This window comes from Choristoneura fumiferana, chromosome 13 (genome assembly GCF_025370935.1).
Source record: "Choristoneura fumiferana chromosome 13, NRCan_CFum_1, whole genome shotgun sequence".
NCBI lineage: Eukaryota > Metazoa > Arthropoda > Insecta > Lepidoptera > Tortricidae > Choristoneura > Choristoneura fumiferana.
The window spans coordinates 8616669-8637234 of NC_133484.1; the positions used below are offsets into that span (position 1 = coordinate 8616669).

General features: G+C 35.9%; 1 protein-coding gene across 3 annotated transcripts; it reads right to left on the bottom strand.

The window, feature by feature from the left end:
* Positions 1 to 2439: 2439 nt before the first annotated feature.
* On the bottom strand, positions 2440 to 13028 carry LOC141434359 (luciferin 4-monooxygenase-like). Of its 3 annotated transcripts, XM_074096768.1 has the most exons (9): positions 12842 to 13028; positions 12541 to 12748; positions 8915 to 9233; positions 7444 to 7615; positions 6565 to 6704; positions 5804 to 5936; positions 5504 to 5725; positions 3770 to 3940; positions 2440 to 2845 (listed from the first exon to the last, which is right to left on the bottom strand). In XM_074096768.1, the coding sequence occupies exons 1-9, from the start codon at positions 12953 to 12955 to the stop codon at positions 2741 to 2743; spliced, it is 1584 nt and encodes a 527-aa protein (XP_073952869.1). In that variant the 5' UTR covers positions 12956 to 13028; the 3' UTR covers positions 2440 to 2740. The 3 variants fall into 3 exon arrangements, with proteins under 3 accessions (XP_073952869.1, XP_073952870.1, XP_073952871.1); XM_074096769.1 differs by lacking the exon at positions 3770 to 3940; XM_074096770.1 differs by lacking the exon at positions 12541 to 12748 and having other exon boundaries at positions 12842 to 12931.
* Between the last annotated feature and the right edge of the window lie 7538 nt (positions 13029 to 20566).

Consider the following 20566-nt stretch of genomic DNA (forward strand, 5'->3'; position numbering starts at 1 on the left):
GGACGGACAGACAGACAAATGGCAAAACTATAAGGGTTCCGTTTTTGCCATTTTGGCTACGGAACCCTAAAAAAGTAGTTATGCGAATTGGACAAGTTATTCGTTTTATGACAAAATGATACATTGAAATCTACGTCTTGCGTTTGAATAAAACGTTCAACTAAGTTAAATCGAAAAATTGAATTCGACAAATTTTCCATTTACTCGTAGAATCGTTCAAGTGTCTTGACTCTGCTCGTTGGTTTTCTTAAATCTAATTTCAATCATAACTACCTACGTTCGTACATTGCCAAGTCCTTTTGTAGGATTCCATGCCCAAATGGCGAAACCTAGACTTTATTACTACGGTTTCTATTTTTGTTCATTTATCCGCCTCTATCTGTCACAGTAAATATCTCTTGAAGAGGCACCTACTGCTAAAATCGTGTAAGGTTTAATAAGATTTTTCCAATAAGTATTTATTAACTGCTGTTTTAAGGGATTGGCAAATAACCCCTAGTTATTTTGTTTAGGGATAAGGCTCTCTTAACAGTGGATTTACAAAGATACAACGTACGAACGTCCGTGTACGGAAAGCTCGGTACGCGATTTGGACTCACACTTTGTCGGTTTTAATTTTCTTTATGTAACAAAAGTATTCTTTGGAGTGGTACTGTTATAAAGCGCTCATAACAGTACCAAATTTCCCATTAGTAAATCTTATCTCCTGTGACTGGAAAAGTCCCACTTTTTACTACTAATATAATTCCTGCTTCTCAGAGGCCTCCGAAATATCAAGAATATAAAGGTACAATACAATACAATGACTCTATATTGTATACCACAAATAGTAAGCGACACAGAAAACACGTACACAGAGAGAAAATTACACGGTAAGCAATAGGTTATTAGTTAATAGCGATTTCTTCTAGGCAACCTTTTTTAAAAAAAGAAGTACCTGTAATTATACTAAGAAAATTGTTCCACATTTGCAGCATCTTCACATAATTTATCACAATTGTTTTTAGGCACTTTGATAAATCATTTTATGTACCAACGACTAAAATACCATTCAGTACAAATATATGTAGGTATCAGTATACAATACAATACAATACAAAGACTCTTTATTGTACACCAGACATAGTAAGCGATACAGAAAACAGATACACAGAAAAAAATATTACAAGGTGAGCAATAGGCGGCCTTATCGCTTATATTTGTATATATGACTTGGTATCGCTTTGTGCTAACTCCCTAAAAAAAAATGATTTGGTATATGATGGTTTGTCAAATAAAGAGTTTGTGAAATAATCAATTTGTGAAATGTGGTGTTATAATACGATTAATTTGTGAAACAAAAGTTTGCGAAACGTTGTTTGTTAAATGAACATTTGTTTAATTGTTTGTTGCCAAATGATTGGATACCATTTTCCGTGCTTAATATTCTGATTACTATTAACTTGACATATTCACGACTAAAATTATAAATAAACCAGTAAGTATATCTGTTTTGTTTACTGGCCAAACAACTTGAAGAAAAAAATCTTTTTTTTTTTTGATAAAGCATTAGAAGAAAGAGGGAACATGTGACGTAGCAGATAAGGTACTATTAGATCTTTGGGAGATTATAATTTTTAAGCCATCGTTTTAATAATATAAATTTAAACTTTAATAAAACGCAAACAGCACATAAACAACCATAATACCTAATTAAGACCTTGTGCCATATTTCTTAATGTAATTACTACTCATCATTATCGAGCAAGTTTGTATACAGACATTCCTTCTTGTCAGAAATGGTGGGCAAAGGGTCAACAAAATTACTAGTGTTTCATTTCCTGCTTTCCTGTGTCCACTCCACGGCACGTCCAGCTTGAAGGTAAATTTCAAATATCCTTAAAACTACGACAAGACAGCTTTATAACGTTTTAAACTTTCGTGATTCTCACTCATAGTCAAAATACCACAAACGGGACTTATCACGCTATTATTACACAAGTAATATTTACCTCGACGTTTCGGCAATGTTACATTTGCCGTGGTCACGAGTAGACTGAAGTGTGGGGTGTCAAGTCTGCCTAGCAGCGCGAGTTCTTCGAACTACCCGCACTTGATCACTTTTATTAGTCACCCTATCACACCGACACACAACACTAACAACGTCCGATCGTCCCTCCGAACATTCATCCCGACGCCGACACTTATTAATAACAGGATTCCACGAAGATGAAAGCTTATACCCATCGTCCCGGTTGAAATTCTGATGCTTTTTTATTTCAACCGCTTCACGTACCATTCTTGAGTAAAAATGACGTTCCGTGGCACGGAAGCCAGTGAAGCGGTTGAAATAAAAAAGCATAAGAATTTCAACCGGGACGATGGGTAGCTTTCATCTTCGTGGAATCCTGTTATTAATAAGTGTCGGCGTCGGGATGAATGTTCGGAGGGACGATCGGACGTTGTTAGTGTTGTGTGTCGGTGTGATAGGGTGACTAATAAAAGTGACCAAGTGCGGGTAGTTCGTGATACGAGTGCCGGCACTATTAGTGATCAAGTGCGGGTAGTTCGAAGAACTCGCGCTGCTAGGCAGACTTGACACCCCACACTTCAGTCTACTCGTGACCACGGCAACTGTAACGTTGCCGAAACGTCGAGGTAAATATTACTTGTGTAATAATAGCCTGATAAGTCCCGTTTGTGGTATTTTGACTAAGACAGCTTTACACAATGGTAGGAATGCTAGACTTTTTTTTTTTATTTACAGCAATTCTTTTAGTTGCTGACGTTTAATTTTTCCTTGCGAATCTCTAGGTAATTCAGGAACAAACTTCACTCCACCTCGCAACTGCATGTATGGTGGTACCTGTAAATAAACGTACCAAATTAAATTAATTGAAAAATCCATTATCCTACTATAATATTATAAATGTGAAAGTTTGTGAAGATGTTTGGGTGTTTGGAGGTTTGGATGTTTGTTACTGAATCACGCAATAACCGTTAAACGGATTTACATGAAACTAGGCGTATAGATAAATAAAGATCTGCATTGAGACATGGGATACTTGATATTCCGGTAATGCGTTCCCGTGGGATAATATTTTAAGTTTTATTTTAAGAGGGCACTGTCCACGAGCGGTGACACCTCAGCTCTCAAGATGACGTGACGTGTTAACTTCGTTTGCAATTAGTAGATGGCGTTGTGCGAGCGAATGTTGTCCTTTCAAATTGTTAGAGGAACCTTTTTCAGGCCAAACTCCAAAATTTTGGCCTGAAAAGAAATTTTATTTATTGTGTTGCCATGGCAACAAGAATCGTGTAAGTAAACTGTTAATTTTCGTTGTATATTTAAAAAAATGCAAGAGCATAATACACAACAGTTAGCTATTTCTAATGCGGACGAAGCCGCGAGCCAAGGCTAGTTTTCATATAAAAAGAGAAGACCAGACTCACTGACTCATCAACGTCCAGCCTTAATTTTTGGAAAGCTGTTTTCTTTTGCAGGTTTTGTTTTTAAAAAGTAAACATGGAATAAGAAAATTTTTTTCGAAATTGAATCCTCAAGGGAGTGAAAGTTTCTATGGAAGTCTGTTTTTTTTTTTAAGTCAGAAGCATTAAACTTTATATTTAGACTAACAAAGGGTCACCTAATACAAAGAAATCACCGCCGCTTTTAGACACCCGCAACAAGAGGGGTATCACAGGTGCGTAGAGCCCTGGTCTCTTAGGTGTGACTTCGAAATTAAGTTTCTTCTGCAAGGTAAAAGTAAAGAAAGCAAAGTATGTCAACCTGAGGAGCGAGATATTCTCGGAGTTGTTGTTCGGTGAGCGTGGCGCCGGGCTTCAACACAACGAATGCGGCGGGCTCCTCGCCTAACACGCCCGCGGGCTTGCCCACCACGGACGCATCCTGTACGTCTGGATGCGAGAGCAGAACCGATTCCAGCTCCAATGGAGCCACCTAATGGATAGAAAATCGTATACGTGGGAGTAGAGCTCTCTAGACTGATATTTGGTATTTATTTATTAAAATAAAGAAATAATAAATATCACGGCACAATTCACACCAATTGACCTAGTCCCAAAGTAAGCTTAGCAAAGCTTGTGTTATGGGTGCTAAGAAACGGATTAATATAATTATATAGATAGATACATACTTAAATACATATTAAACACCCAAGACCCGAGAACAAACATTCGTATTTTTCATACAAATATCTGCCCCGACACGGGAATCGAAACCGGGACCTCAAGCTTCATAGTCAGGTTCTCTAACCACTAGGCCATCTGGTCATCTAAAATATTAGATCGACAACGCAGCATCCTCAACGCAATTGTTTTACAAAAGCGATTTCAATGAGGCCAAACTGTACTTTCTTATGTACGCGCTGCAATACAATTGTATTTAATGGCAAAATCATTAAAGGCTGTCAGGTTTTAACCGACTTCATAAAAAGAAGGAGGATAACCTCCTTTGATAAGAATTCGGTTGTATTTATATTTTAATCGATTTTTATGTTTGTTATCTCGGAACTCAAAAATACGTCATTTGGGAACCGATTTGATTTTTTTTTTCGTTCGTGTAGGAATACCTCCAATTAGATCCCATAAGCACCAAATCAGGATCAGATGATTTGATCCTAAGGAAATCGAGGGAACTCTTCAAATGTTGTACGTCACCTAATATGGTAATTTAATTTACCATTTTTTTTATTTAGTAGTTTTGCAGGTGGTAGGACCTTGTGCAAGGTCCGCCCGGATTGCTACCACCATCTTGCTCGCTAATCCTGCCGTGAAGCAGCAGTGCTTGCACTGTTGTGTTTCGGCGTGGAGAGTAAGACAGCCGGTGAAATTACTGGCACTTGAGGTATCCCATCTTAGGCCTCTAGGATGACAACGCATCTGCAATGACCCTGGTGATGCAGATGTTTATGAGCGGTGGTGATCTCTTACCATCAGGAGACCCACTTGCTAGTTTGCCACCCAGTCGAATAAAAAAAAAAAAAGAGAAAAAAGTAACTCGTGCATTCGCTCTTGAAAATCATGATCACAGTTGACCACCTGAGCTGCTCATTAATTACTTTAACACAGTTGCTAAGCAATTATTATTTATGCTCGTCGTAATGCATATTATGGTGAAACCGAACGGGTAATGAAGCACCGGGACTCTTCAACAATGAACGTCTCTGCATCGAAAAAAGCAATCTTTTGTAAAAAGCAACGAGTCTGCCTGGTCTGTCTGGTGGTGCCTCAGTACTCCCAGCAGAGAAGTAGACCTATTAGTATAGTCTACCTGATGGGCTTCTATCACTCCTCCTGGCTCGTGCTGAGGCACCGACTTCAAACTGGTAACTAGATTAAGGTTAAATAAAAATGGTTTATTATTTTTTGCTTTTTAGTTTTTTTTGCAGTTTAATTTTTTATTAAAAAGTTTTTTGCTAATTTTTTTTTTTTTTAGCTACTGATTGCTTTTGATCTTCGGTGCAACATGACTTAGATCGAAAATATATTAAATTATATTCACCATGAATCCGTCGAAACACAACATGTCTTTCAGCCTGCCCACGATGTAGAAATATGCATCTTCATCGTAGTATCCCAAGTCCCCGGATAACATAAAACCTTCTTGATCTAGGTATTCCGACGAGTTCATCCCTATGTATTCTTTCATCACAGAAGGGCCTTGAACACAGATTTCTCCTTGCTGATTGGGACCCAAAATTTCGCGAGTTTTTAGATCAACAACCTATAATAATAATATCAAATCACATTTAGCTATTTTTTAATCGGTTATCATTATCATTTTGGTTTAAATAGCGAATACCTTCAATTTTATGCCCGGACAGGCCATGCCAACACTTCCTGACTTTGGACCTTTCGTTTCCCAACTCCCTGTAGTAATTTCACCAGCTTCTGTCATGCCGTAGATTTGTAACACGTTTTTAAGCGTAGGTATTCTATGATGGACAATATGATTTATTATTATGTGTGTGATGAGCAGGGAGCGTAACTTTCTCAGAACACATAGGTACTTATACCCTTTGCTCAGAACAATAACACCGTAACTTTGGTGCCGCTGACAGACGTATCTGACGTATGACGTCAAGCTAAATACAGTGTTTTTAGCCAGAAGAAAGAAGAAGATGAAGAAAGGTTTTAAACTTCAACAATATTTTGCTCCATGTGCGGTTATGAGGATTATGAGCAGTACCACGCTAATTTGTAACTGGCGGGAGATTCGAGAGTTATATTTTCCTGAGTGTACACGTGATTTTTTTATGTATTTACATAATGAATATTTTTTGTTACAATTAGGTTACCCAGTAAAATATTTTATTCACATGGTATTTTAAATTTACATCACCACTAAATTAAAGAGTCATTAGCATCACTGCAGTGTTATAATTTTGTTTTAAAAACATCCTATATGACTTCATGTCATAATGACGTCACCCACACCAAAGTTACGCTCCCTGACTGGTGATGAGTAAAACGTTATTACTATCAAAATTGCGCTGACTACTACTTATTTAAACCTATTAATTTTTAGTCTGAGAATCATTAAAGTCTTTATAAAGTACATACCTTGCTTTTATTTTTTCAATATCTTTTGATGGTAATGGCAAAGCAGCAGAAAATATTTCTTTCAGTGAACTAAGGTCACATTTGTCTTCAGCATTAGCTAGATGGCTGACCAATGAAGGCACTAATATTGCCATGTTAACCTTAAAGATAATAAAAAGTCGAATGAGAAATATTAAATGTTAAATCAAGTTCTTAATCTTAGATACTAGAGATAAATTTGTCAATTATCTGCCTTTTCTCAACTGTTTCATTTCCCTACTCACGATTTTCTATGAAACCATATTTTTCCGGAACTTTCATAAAACAAACCTAACCTAACCTACAATGTTCAATAAAAGCGAAAATACACAGATTTTTTTTTGGTTTCGGAGAAAATTGAGAGTTGGGAAACGAACCAGTTGGCAAATGAAGCATTTGGCAAACAATAATTCTGCAAAAAGGCATAGCCCGAAATTTGACCCTAAAGACGTGTCTAGAAATTTAACTGATTATTGTGTGAATGATTTCATAAGATTACCGCTTTTGAAGGACAATACAGCTCCTCTTCTAATACAGCTACTTAATACAGTCGAACTAATAGTCGAATGCTACATACTTGGCATAGAACGTTCTAACGATAAGGGCCTACGCTAGCTGCCGCGGTTTGCACGGAGCGGGTGGGCGCCTGTTGAAAAGTAGTATGAGCAGCGCTAACTGTGCGTGTCGCGTGCGACGGTATTTTACTTGCATCAGCGCCCGCAGGCGTGAGCCCGCTCAGTGTACCCGCGCCAGCTAGCGTAGACCCTAAATGTGTTTGTGACGTCAATAAGGCATTTGTTGTGACAAAACTCAATCGAGGGTCATGTCATGATTCAATTTATTTGACAAAACAGGATTTACCTTACAATCTTGAATAATCTTTGGAAAACATTTTGTTGCAGTATGTGTAACATGATTTGCTGAAAACACAATTTTTCTACCGGCGCAAAGCACCGCGTAGCAGCTGAATAGATCATATCTGTGGGACCAACATCCACAGGTGATTACCGTCCTAATAGATTGATCTTGAAACCTGTAATAAATAAATGAACGTGTTATTAATATTATCTAAATGGACAAAATTAGAGGAACGCAAAAAATATTTCAAAATTCTCCGTTAACTTTGCATGTACTGGGTATAAATATCAGATAAAAGTATCTAAAAAAAAAAAAAAAATTTTTTGTACATTTGATTTTCCGGCCGTCCCTTGGTGTTGTTTTTCGTTTGCGTCCTTGTCCTGCAAGTCTCGTGTACTGTCCGGTCTGCCAATACCTTTTGACGACCCTATGCACCACAGATTTCGATACTCCTACTGTTTGCGACACATGAAGGTAAGTGTACCAATTTTCAGTTAAAGTCACATACTTAGACACTTGAATCGCGTTTAGGTCTGCCTTTTTAAATTAATGATGTTCTCAGACTTATACTGATCACGACGAACCAAACAATTGAAGCATAAATTTCAAGAAAACACAAATTTACTTCAAAACTCAAATTAAACGAACGAAATTCGCCATAGGAAATGATGAACTTTTTTTTTGCGTTCCTCTAATTTTGTACATGAGTGTATTGTTAATCGAATCATTAGCAATCATGCACCTATAATATTGTGTATCCATTTAAACGACAGTAATTATTTATTTCATTGTATTACATTGCAGCAATAGCAAACATCAACATTATAGCAAGTTACTGGCTTTCGAAAATTTAATTGATTTGCTAAACAATTTTTCATGGTTCACGATTATTTGAAATATATAAATATATTTGTTACAGGATGTAGACCGCGATTACACAATGAGCTCCCGATTCTGAGTTCCTTTCGGCTGTGCGGAGTGATATTGTAAGTGTTGTGTAGTGGGATCAAGTGTTAAGGCTGATTTTCATTGATCCAGTAGCTGGATCCAGCGTCACTGGATACGAACGAACGAACAGGAACGTGGTCTATTCCGATCCAGTGCTGGATACTGGACGCTATACTGAATTTAAATATGTTTAAGTACATTAATCCAGTGGCAATCCAGCGCTGGAATCCAGTGACGCTGGATCCACCTACTAGATCATTGAAAATCAGCCTTTAAGTGGAACGTGTCAAATGGTAGTGAGAGTGCATACAGTCTACGCGCAAGAATGTCAGTAGGCCGAGCACGGTCAACCAACATTAACATCCACTCGCAAATTCTTCAGTTTTTCCCAAGCTCGTGATGCATACAACACAACTATGTTGAAATATTAAGAGCTCATTAAAGACAATCCTGGTCTTCATCCCCTAGCAAATTTAGCTTATTTGCTAAACTTTGTTAGTTATGTAGTTCGTTAATACGCACTTACTTTTTAGGCAAACAACCTAATGTGCAAGCAAGATGAGATAGAAGAACTCCTTTGGGTAAGCCAGTAGTGCCAGATGAATATAAAATAAGTGCGATGTCCGTCTGTCCTTCAACATCAGCTGGATCAAAACTTTCTACATCTACTGAATTTGACATCATTTTTGGAATTGATAAATCGATATTTTCGATATTATCTTCAAAGGAAATAACAGTTTGAATGAATTTACATCTATTTAACAAATTGCTGTATGTTTCCCAAAATAACACAGAGCAGATGACGTACTTTGGCCGTGACAAATTTAACTCGTGTCTTAATACAGCTGAAAAAAAAACACGTTTGTAATTCAAATACATTCAAATATCTTTATTTCAGACAATATCCATAATTACAATCTACGAGTATATAAAAAAGAAAAAACTGACTGACTGACTGACTGACTGACAGATCAACGCACAGCCTAAACCGCTGGGCCTAGAAACTTGAAATTTGGATTGTATGTTCCTTTATAGGTGTAAAAGTAGTAAGAAAGATTTTTTTGAAATTCCCACGGGACGTAACTATAATTATTAGAAACTTCAAATTTGGCATGCAAGTAAGTAATCACGCAAACACACACAAACACACACAAACATCACGCCTGTATTCCCAAATGTGGAAGGCAGAGCACACTAAACGTTACCGCTTCGGAGCCACTTTTTCAAATTTTAGGTTTTAAGTTTGACAAAAACGGTACAATAGTGACAGGTTGCTAGCCTGTCGCCTACTGTATACCTTAACCTATATCCTCAGTCGGCTTAGCTAAAAATAGTTTTCAGTATTTATAAAAAATCCCGCGGGATAGGGAATAAATGGGATTTATATTTTCGCTTCAGTGACCCTAACTCCGTAATTATAAATAATAAATAAATAAAAATAAAAGAATATTTATTCACAAAGCCAAAAATATAACATAACAAAATACAAAGAAAGAAACAGATAAAAAATAATTTGTGAAGAGGTAAAGGACTCAGCAGTGCTGCTGGTTTTCAGTCCTCACCTTAAAGAAGGAAATGGTAGTGTGGCTGACAATAAGCAAAACACTACCTAAAACATAATAAAAAAAGAAAAAGAAAAAAAAACAATTCAATACCTACTACCTACCTATTTTAGTACAGTACATTTACATCTATATAATAAAAACAAAGTCGTGTTAGTTACACCATTTATAACTCAAGAACAGCTGGAACAATTTTTTATGATTTTTGTGCTTTTGAATTTGTCTTTGTCAGGAATAGGATAATAAATATTAAGAACATTGGAAAATTTACGAAAAAAAAATACTTAATAAAAGAAAAAAAAAACACATTTTCCCATACAAAATCTTCATGGGTTTCGTAACTGTTAAAGTTTGGAAAGTTCATCCCTTTGATACGGAAAACTCGGAAGGTTTTGAATCGAAAATATATATCCAGTATAATCGGATAATGGCGTGTTTGCTCAAATTAAAGGAGAAATATTAGAGACTTCAAATTTGGCATGCAGATAGATAATACAAACAGGTAAACAGTCTTTTAAAGATTTTTTGAAAATCTAACGGGATAAAAACGAATAAAGAGGATTTTATATACACAATCTAAACTAATAAAACTAGGGACTGGAGATTTGGCAAACTGATGTGTATCTGGCAACAATACAATAATTTAGCAGTGATATTCTGCTCATCCTGGCCAGAATCGTCTCCGTCGAAGGAAACTCCTCAAAAGTTGATGGCACACACAAAAGACTTTACATGATTGTAAAATTTCAATGACAATGCGTTTAATGATATACACCACCTGATGCTGCAGCCAGGGTAGTCTGCTGATGACGGAACTCCTCAAGGGCTGATAGCACAAATACGAAATTTTACATGTACGTTCAACGAACTGACACAATTACTTTGCTCACCCGCGACCTTTATGATAGCTACTTTTATGCATGAAATGTGTGTTCATGCAGTTCCTCCACCTCCACACTGTAAGTACACACAAATCACACAAATTCATCTATCACCAGCACCACATTACACTGACACGTTTCGAACTCAACCAGAGCTCATCTTCAGAGCAACACAACCGTTCCCTTCCTAAGGTAGAGGTACACTAGGGAAAGATTTTTAGAAAATCCCTTGAAATATCTCAACTTTGTTTGTTTCTTTGTTTGTTAGGGATAATCACTGAAACTACTGAGCTGATTTAAATAATTCTTTTACCAATAGAAAGCTACACTATTCCTGATTGACATATTTTTTTTTAATAATGAAAACTTTCCGCAGAATAAAAATAAGTGAATTCAATTAGTATTTCAAAAGTATTTAATATTAAATAGATCATAACAGTAATTCATGTCTCGCGGGAACTTTACAATTTCTCGCGTATGAAGTCGCGGGCAAAAGAAACGCGTAGTACTTTAACGTTTTGAAAAATTCCACCTTCCAATCAGCGAAACAGGGTATCAAAGTTGGTACGAATTTTGATTAATTACGTATGTAGGTTGATTTTTGAATTCCAAAAATTGCACGTCTGTCTCTATTTCCATGTAATCCTCCGAAAAATCAATCAAAACACAAAAAAAAGGGATCACAGAAAGTAAATGTATGTTACCCCAAATTTAACGCAAGCGAAGCCGCGGGCAAAAGCTAGCCTTCTATCTATATTATATTTATATATTATTATAAAAGGCAAACCTGACTCACTGGGTTATATATCAACGCACAACCCAAACCACTGGGCCTAGAAACTTGAAATTTGGTACAGGGGTTCCTTTCATAATGTAAGTGAGCAGTAAGGAAGGATTTTTAGAAATTCATCCCCTAAGGGGGTGAAATAGGGGGTAAAGTTTATGTGAAATTTTCTCATTTCTGGACTTAGAAGTATGAAAATAGGTATATAAGTTCTCGATGACAATATATGATGATGATGGATAAAATTCCCTCCTAAAGAAGTAAAATGGGGGGGGTAAAGTTTGTACGGAAAATTTCTCATTTTTGGACTTAGCAGTATGAAAATTGGTTAGTCAAAGTTATAGAAAGAAGAAGTAGCTTTCTACTTATTAGGGGAGAGTTTTTATGAGACTTCCTTATTTCTAGACTTAAAAATATGACTGGTTGAGTTTTTGTGTGATTAAGTATCTGTTCTTATTTATCTTTTACCTTATTTACAAAATATGATGTAGGTTAGATATGATTGAGGTTCTCGCCGGAAGCACACGAACCAAAATAAACTTATGCCCTGATAACTAAAGTACACGCGAACGAAGTCGCGGGCATTAGCTAGTAAATATATAAAAACAAACAAATAATCTTGCATAATAAATCAAAACAATTAAAATAAATTACGTCAATCGAAATTGAATGAGTTAAATTAAATCAAATTAATAAATTAGGTAAAAAATCTTTCCAGTGTTCCAGTGATTTACGACTAGACAGTCCTAGGTAGTCCTAGATAGGGCATATGTTTTAGTTTTGTCCTAGTAAAAAAAAAACGCCATTCAATGTTTTCTATTTTTTTTTTACTAATTTATGAGTGGTTTGGGTATGTACTGTAAAGCTGGCATGTGCATAAATGCAATAAATAAATGAATTTAATTTGGTAAAAAAAAACACCAACTTTTGCCGATCTTCGAGTCAAAAGACGTCCACGCAGCACCAGTAAACGCAACTGCCAAAGTGGTGGGCAAATAACTAATACGTTTCTCACAGCCTACTGCAACTACGTCTCCTTTCGTAACTCCTAATCCAGACAGCGCTGCAGATAGTTTGACAGAATATTCAGTGAACTGAGCAAAAGTCAGTTTTTCCCCGGTATCGTAGTTTTCCTAAACAATATTAACAGAAAAAAATAATTATAATTTTCAAATCTCTTACTAACTATTAGAAAAGTATTAATATCAAACTTCACAATCACTTACCAGACATACATCATGAGGTTTTGCATTTCGGAGATGATCTAATACGTATTTGCTGAAATTGTGATGTCTAGATTCTAGCACGACTTGATCACCTTTTATGATTCTTGCTGACATTTTTATTAAGTTTTTTTTTAGTTCAAAACTTGAGTCGTTTGAGTGTCGTAAGCCTGACTTTAATGTAACTGTATCACCGTTACTACGTTTATAAGACGAATGAAGCCATATTTATTTTTATTAGCTTTGACTCACGACTTTGTTTTGTTTGCTTTGTATTCTTCACTCGCGTTAAATTTGGGGTACTTAACATACATTTACACTCTGCGATCTATTTTTCGTGTTTTGATTGATTTTTCGGAGGATTATATGGAAATACAAATACAGACAGACGTTGTTTCAGACAGATGGTGCATGGAATTCAAAAATCAACCTACATACCTACGTACTACCTAATTAAAAATAATTCGTACCAGTTTTGAAACCCTGTTTCGCTGATTCATGGGTGGAATTTTAGAAAACGTTAAAGTACTGCGCGTTTCTTTTGCCCGCGACTATACTTACGACGACTTAATATCAAATACCCAGGTCTGCTTTCTTTAGAGTTACACAACAACATTCAATACAAATTATATATCAGTAAGTTCACGCATGTAATGCCACGAACATAGGCTATCATAGGTAGAGTCATTCACGACGACGCGTGCCGTGGTTCTTATTACAATGTAATTAATGTCTAATTTTGACAAAATCACGCGTCTTCGTGGATGGCACTAGGTATAAACAATAATCGGTGACGTGACGTAGCTCTCTATGTAATATACAAATTAGCTCGATAGCCGAGGACGGACGACGGACCGAGCGATCGATCGATCGATTTCCGCAGACCACTCTCGAGGTCCCCCGGAAATGATCCGGGTCGCGCTCGCGAGTGGCCGATACGTAGTCAAACAACAGTCTTCCTCCAGTAAGGAAATGCGGGCGAATTGTCAGTACGAAAATGTGCCGTGGTTGCACGTTGTTTTACAAAAAACACTTCAATAGAATTTCGTTTCAAAGACATTTTTTCCCATAATTATCGTTACAAAGAATAATCAATAAGCAGAACACTTAAAGACTGTCCACGAAAATATCGGAGCACGCATGATGATGATGATGATGGTGTATCTTTGTAATTAATGCTAATTTTTCAAGCAACTATTTTTTGTAGTAGTCGGTGGTTATGAAACTCTCATTCCGAGAGGAGGCCTGTGCCCAGCAGTGGGACGTACATAGGCTGGGAATCATCCCATCAGATGATGATGATGATGATAAAACTACATAATAAAAATATAACCATAATAAAATGTTAGAGCGTCTTGAGTTTAAGCTTTTTGTATTTCACTGTGCCTAAATTGCTTTGTACAGTCAAGTGTAAAAATACCCAACAAACAATTTGGCGATAAATGTAGAGCAAATAGTAGCTTTGAGTCTTATAACAGCTTTATAAGGTCTACAGCAATAGTTTTTGGTGACACTATGGAGCTAACTGAATACATTAGTCAACTGACGATATTAAAGTGATTTAATAGAAATTAGAAAAATATAATAGCTCGAAGCTGTAAAGTGGTGCTATAAGTTATCACGTTATAGATTGTAGTTGCAGCTATAGAGTGATTTTATCACTGAGTGCTCTTTTGGAGTGTCTACTAACGCGTCTTAACGCTATCGCTCTGTAAGAGTGTTATGTTTACCTTCTAGTGCTAAATGTCGCCTATAGTGTTAAATAAGCCGTAGGAAAATCCTAAAGCTACATAAAGGTTATAATGGCAATGGAGTTAGTGTACCCCGTTTAAACACTGTGTAGCTGTTTTAGCGTTTATGGTGCTATAAAAGAAATTGAAAGTACAGCTCTTTAAGATCTTCAAGTTCTTTAAGAACGTTTGTGTGAACGTTACTTACTCTTTAAGCCCGTTTAAGATGTTTCATATGTCAGAGGCTCTATTATATGACCAAAAGCTGTTTAACATGATTACTTGAAGCTAAAAGTTGGAAATTAGGTTTCGATACATCTTTTTTAACTCATACAGAACTAAACTCTATTGAAAGGTGTTAATAATCATTTTAAGTGTTTAAAATCGCTGCTAAGTATATCCTTATTATCAATGCAATAGAGATATCGGAATGATTAAGGGTAAGAGGATAATAACGCCATTTTTGTTTACAAATAATAACTTATAGATCAACGCACAGCCCAAACCGCTGGGTCTAGAAACTTGAAATTTAGAATATATGTTCCTTAATATGTGTAGCCGCGCACTAAGAAAGGATTTTTCGATTATTCCCACAGGATAGAGAATAAATGGGATTTATATTTTCACTTCGAAATGGCCCTATTTCAGTTACTATAATTATTAGTTACTTCAAATTTGGCATGCAAGTAGGTACTAACAGCTAAAAACTCTTTTCAGGATTTTATGAAATTCCCACGGGATAGTGAATAAATGGGATTTGTATTTTAACTTTTAATTAATGATCCTATTTCCGTAACTATAATTATTACAGCCTTTAAAATTGGTTAACAAGTAGGTAATACTAACAGCTAAAAATTATTTTCAGAATTTATCAAAATTCCCACGGGGAGAGGGAATAAAATGGGATTTATATATTCACTTCAAAATGGCCCTATTTGCGTAACTATAATTATTAGAAACTTCAAATTTAGCATGCAAGTAGGTAATACTAACGGCTAAAAACGGTTTTCCGAATATCCCACGGGATAAAACGAATAAAGAGAATTTTATAAACTTACCAACTGAATCAGAAAACGCATAAGCTAAACCAATAAAACCAACAGAAAGCTACAATGTGTCTCTAATCGATAATTAAGAATATTAAAATAGATCATAACTGTAATTCATGTCCCGCGGGAACTTTACAATTTCTCGGGATATAGGTAATCCTATATCGTGTATGAAGTCGCGGGAAAAAGAAACGCGTAGTATGTACTTTAACGTTTTCTAAAATTCCAACCCTGAATCAGCGAAGCAGGGTTTCAAAGTTGGTAAGAATCATAATTAATTACGTATGTAGGTCGATTTTTGTATTACAAAATTTGCACCATCTATCTAAAAGAAAATCGGTCTGTATTTGTATTTCCATATAATCCTCCGAAAAATTAATCAAAACACGAAAAAAGGATCGCAGAAAGTAAATGTATGTTACTCCAAATTTAACGCGAGCGAAGCCGCGGGCAAAAGCTAGTATCATATATTATAACAGAAAACTTACTTTACAACCGCAATAGTTTTTCACGTATCTACATAAAAATAATTGATATTAAAATCACGCATTTACCGTTTTTAATGTATTTCCCGTCGCCATTACAATATTATAGCACACAGCACTCGTGTTTCGTTATTAATGACACATGTTTATTTCCAGATAGAAATATTTCTATAAAATTTAATACAAAAGAGTACACTATCACGCAAAGAGTTTGTTTTCACCACGTAGCTTTTTTGTTGCGCTTTAAGTGATATAAGAAAACATTCTACAGGTTTCATAGCACCCTTGGCACAAGTTACGGCTGTTGTGGCTCTTTATTATTTCCTTTGGTAATATGCGTCGCTACTGAAGTACTATTATACCACTTGTTTACTACTATTGGAGCTAATTCCTTCTACTAAAGAGCCTCTAAGTGATAACGACTGTGCCAAAATCGAACTATAAGAGAGTTATAGCGTGCTATATCGCTAATTTTTAGGTCGTGCTAGAGCTATAGGATTTTTAAAAGAACTAATAAACGGCGGTTATAGAGCTTATTCTTATCGCCAAATGTTAGTTGGGTATGAACTTATTCAAAATTTTAAAAATAAGTACCTACCACAGACTCTTATTCCGACGTAATAAGGCCGTAGTAACATATTTTCGAGTGGTTCGAATAGATCATTATTTTTGCACTTGACTATACAGCCTTTTTATTTGGCTTTTTTTAAGTTTTTGCTTTGTAGGTACAGTCTTTACTTTGAAGAAATGTAAATAAAACATTTTTGTTACAAATTATATTTATTTTTTACATATTCATATCTCAGAATAACAAATGAAACCACTGAAGTAAACTAGGTCAGTACTTACTGTAATTTGTGTCAATTGCGAGTTTCTGTTGATAGCAACGCAGATACCTCCGTCTGTACATTCCTTACCTTTTCTTATACGTGTTCTTTCGATTCGCTTATTCATTTCATGAGCCCTTATTCATGACACCTTGTCAAACTTATTTTTAAGCCCCCGACGCTAAAGAGGGGTGTTATAAGTGATGCCAAATTCTGCCTGTCTCTGGCATCGTAGCTCTCAAACAAATGGACCAATATTGAGGCGGTTTTTAGGGTTCCGTAGCCAAAATGGCAAAAACGGAACCCTTATAGTTTCGCCGTGTCTGTCCGTCCGTCCGCGGCTTCGCTCAGGGACTATCAATGCTAGAAAGCTGTAATTTTGCACGAATATATAGGTAAACTATGTCGACAAAATGGTATAATAAAAATAAAAAATAATTTTTTTTAGAGTACCTCCCACAGACGTAAAGTGGGGGTGATTTTATTTTCTCATCTAACCCTATAGTGTGGGGTATCGTTGGATAGGTCTTTTAAAACCATTAGGGAGTTGCTAAGTAAAACGATTATTCGATTTAGTGATTTGTTTGCAAAGTATTTAACTTTAAAGTACAAATTTAAATTTAAATCGAGCTCCTCTAAAATCTAAACCGGTGGGTGGAAAATTTGAAAAAAATCAGGATGGTAGTAAATATATCTAACCTACAAGGAAAACTATAACGGTTAAGTTTTAGTTAGTTTATGAGTAAATAGCAGCCTAAGGTATAAAATTTACCTAAACTTGGAATATTCCGTACAAAATACGAAATCCTTAGAAAAATATTACTTATTTTTTTCTAAATAGCTATGGAACCATATTTCGGGAGTGTCCGACACGCTCTTGGCTGGTTTTTTTAATGTGAAAACGAGTATTCATGCAGTAGTTTTAGCTGTATTTTTTAAAGATGGGTGCTTAAGTTGTATATTGGCACTGCAATCTGATTCCAAGGTTCTGCTGACATTCGTATGTTTTCAACAGTCAATTTTGATACTTACCTTTACTAGCTTTTTCGTTTTGTTTTAAATATGTAAACCTATACTTTACCGTGATCTCTCTAATATATTGACAGGCGATTTCCAAGTAACTTTTCTTTGAATAATTTGCGATGTACCTTGTACAAAACTAGATTGACACCATGAGAAGGGTATTTTTGTCCGGACTAATACCTCTGGCTTGAACAAACACGCATAAGGATCACACGGGGCCTGTAAATTTAGCCTATTTGTTATCTTTACACCGATAGATTGACAACGGTTAGCTTTCGAGTCCGGGTTGTTGATATTAACCGTTTCTCTTCCCAAGACGAGTTGAGGGTTAACATGGGGTAAATTGAAGTTTGTAAACTGTGTTGGCATCTACCTGAATATAGTTTGTTGTGATACGCACCGATGGATATCTTCTTCGAAATTGCTGACAAATGAAAAGGTCATGTATTATCGTTATCTTTGACTTTTAGATGCGTATAAAAATATATTAGGCTTGCTGTTTCTTGCGGCTCCGTCTGCGAAGAATTTGTTTATCACTATCCCGCGGGACTTTTGCAATTTTCCAGGATAAAAACTATCCTAAGTCCTTCTCACGATCTCAGCGGCTTAAGCGTGAAGAGATACCAGATAGAGAGACAGACAGAGTTACTTTTGCGTTTATAATATTAGCAAGGGTACCTAAGTAGGTAAGAATTGTACTTAAATACCTACTAATGTTTTCTCATTCTGTCCAACTGAGATAAACGATTAAAGACTTCGCCCAGAAACAAACTCCGTTACACATTACTGTTCACATTGACTAGGTATGGTTTATTTATTTATTTTATCTTTACATTGGTAAAGATAAAATAACATACACACACATCATTTCTTAGTGTACATTGGTACACTAAGATTAAAAAAACCTGCCAAAAACGTGTCGGACACGCCCAAGATAGGGTTTCGTAGCCATTACAAAAAAATTAAGTAATATTTTTCTAAGGATTTCGTATTGTCTATTGTGTAGGTAAGGAAACTTCCAAGTTTAAATATATTTTATACCTTGGGCTGCTATTTAATCTTAAGCTACTAATAACTCCCAAGCAATCTCAGCCGTAATAATTTTCCTTAAAAATTTGATGTACTTACTACCATCCTGAATTTTTTCAAATTTTTCCACCCAACAGTTTAGATGTTCCCCTCTGGGGGGGACGCTCGATTTTAATGAAAATTATCAATTTAAAGTTGAATATTTCGGAAACAGATCACTGAATCGAAAAATCGTCCTGGCAACCCCCCAGTGGTTTTAAATACCTATCCAACGATACCACACACTATAGGGTGTCGAGAAAAAATATCACCCCCACTTTAAATCTATGGGAGGTACCCAAAAAAATTTTTTTTAGTTTTTATGTACCACTGTCGGCGTGACTAATATGTATATTCATGCCATATTACAGCTTTCTAGTACGAACGGTCACTGAGCTTAGCCGCGGACAGACAGACAGACAGACGGACAGACATGGCGAATCTATAAGGGTTCCCTAGTTGATTACGGAACCCTAAAAAATTTAACTTTATTTGTTTATGTCTTTGTATTTAGGACGTAAAACCCTGATCGGATTTGAATTTAAAAAAAACTTTAGCAAATCGTAAGCTGCTTATTTCAGATTAACAGGGAAAATAAAAAGTTCCTACGACGTAAACAAAATTAGTTAATCACTACATTTAGCTTACCTTAGTGACGCCTTTACAGAACACAGCCGGCATTTTAGTCGCTTCCACTTTCCTTTTCATATTTTCATGTGCCTGTCACTAAAACGCTGGCGTTTAATGAAATTTCTTTCAGAGTTTACGCATAAAACACGTAATAACTGTCAGGAGTACGATACGCCTGCCCTTACGCGGCTCCTACTAGCAATAAGTCAAGTTATTTACGCCACGGCTATTGTGTTGCCTGTTCAATAATGCAAATTGAAAAGATTTTTCGCGGGTATTATTTATATTTACGGCAAAGGCATTCGGTAACCGTATATCACGGTAATCTTTGTATTTAACTTAATGTTAGAGGAAAGGATTTTTCAAAGCGCAGCGACACGGTGGGCGAACTAATGCACGAAATTTAATACGTAAAGGGAAAAATATGGTTGCAACAAAGAAACTAGGATCTAGGATCGGTGCACTTTTTTATTAAATTATCAACATCTGAAAGTGAAATGAAAAACATTATTTAAATGCGAATAATATAAAAGAGAAGTAACGAATGTGTTACAGTCGACTACAAAAACATAAGATACATAAGACAAGATAAGATTAGTATAAATAAAATTATCGTTTTCTAAATGCTCACGCGAAGGTACTTCTATTTCTATCATCTGTCTTTATTTTAATTTATGCTCATAGGAGACACAACTCTAATATTCAAAGTTTGAAAGTTTTCTACTGCGGTAGGTGTATTAAATTTGGAGAAATTTCACTTAAAGGTAAGCAATCTCTGCGTCAGCATGTAATCTAGATATGCGGCAGCGTGTCCAGGCAAGTTTAGAGAAAAACCAGCCAAGAGCGTGTCGGACATGCCCAAAATAGGGTTCCGTAGCCATTACGTAAAAATTAAGTAATATTTTTCTAAGGATTT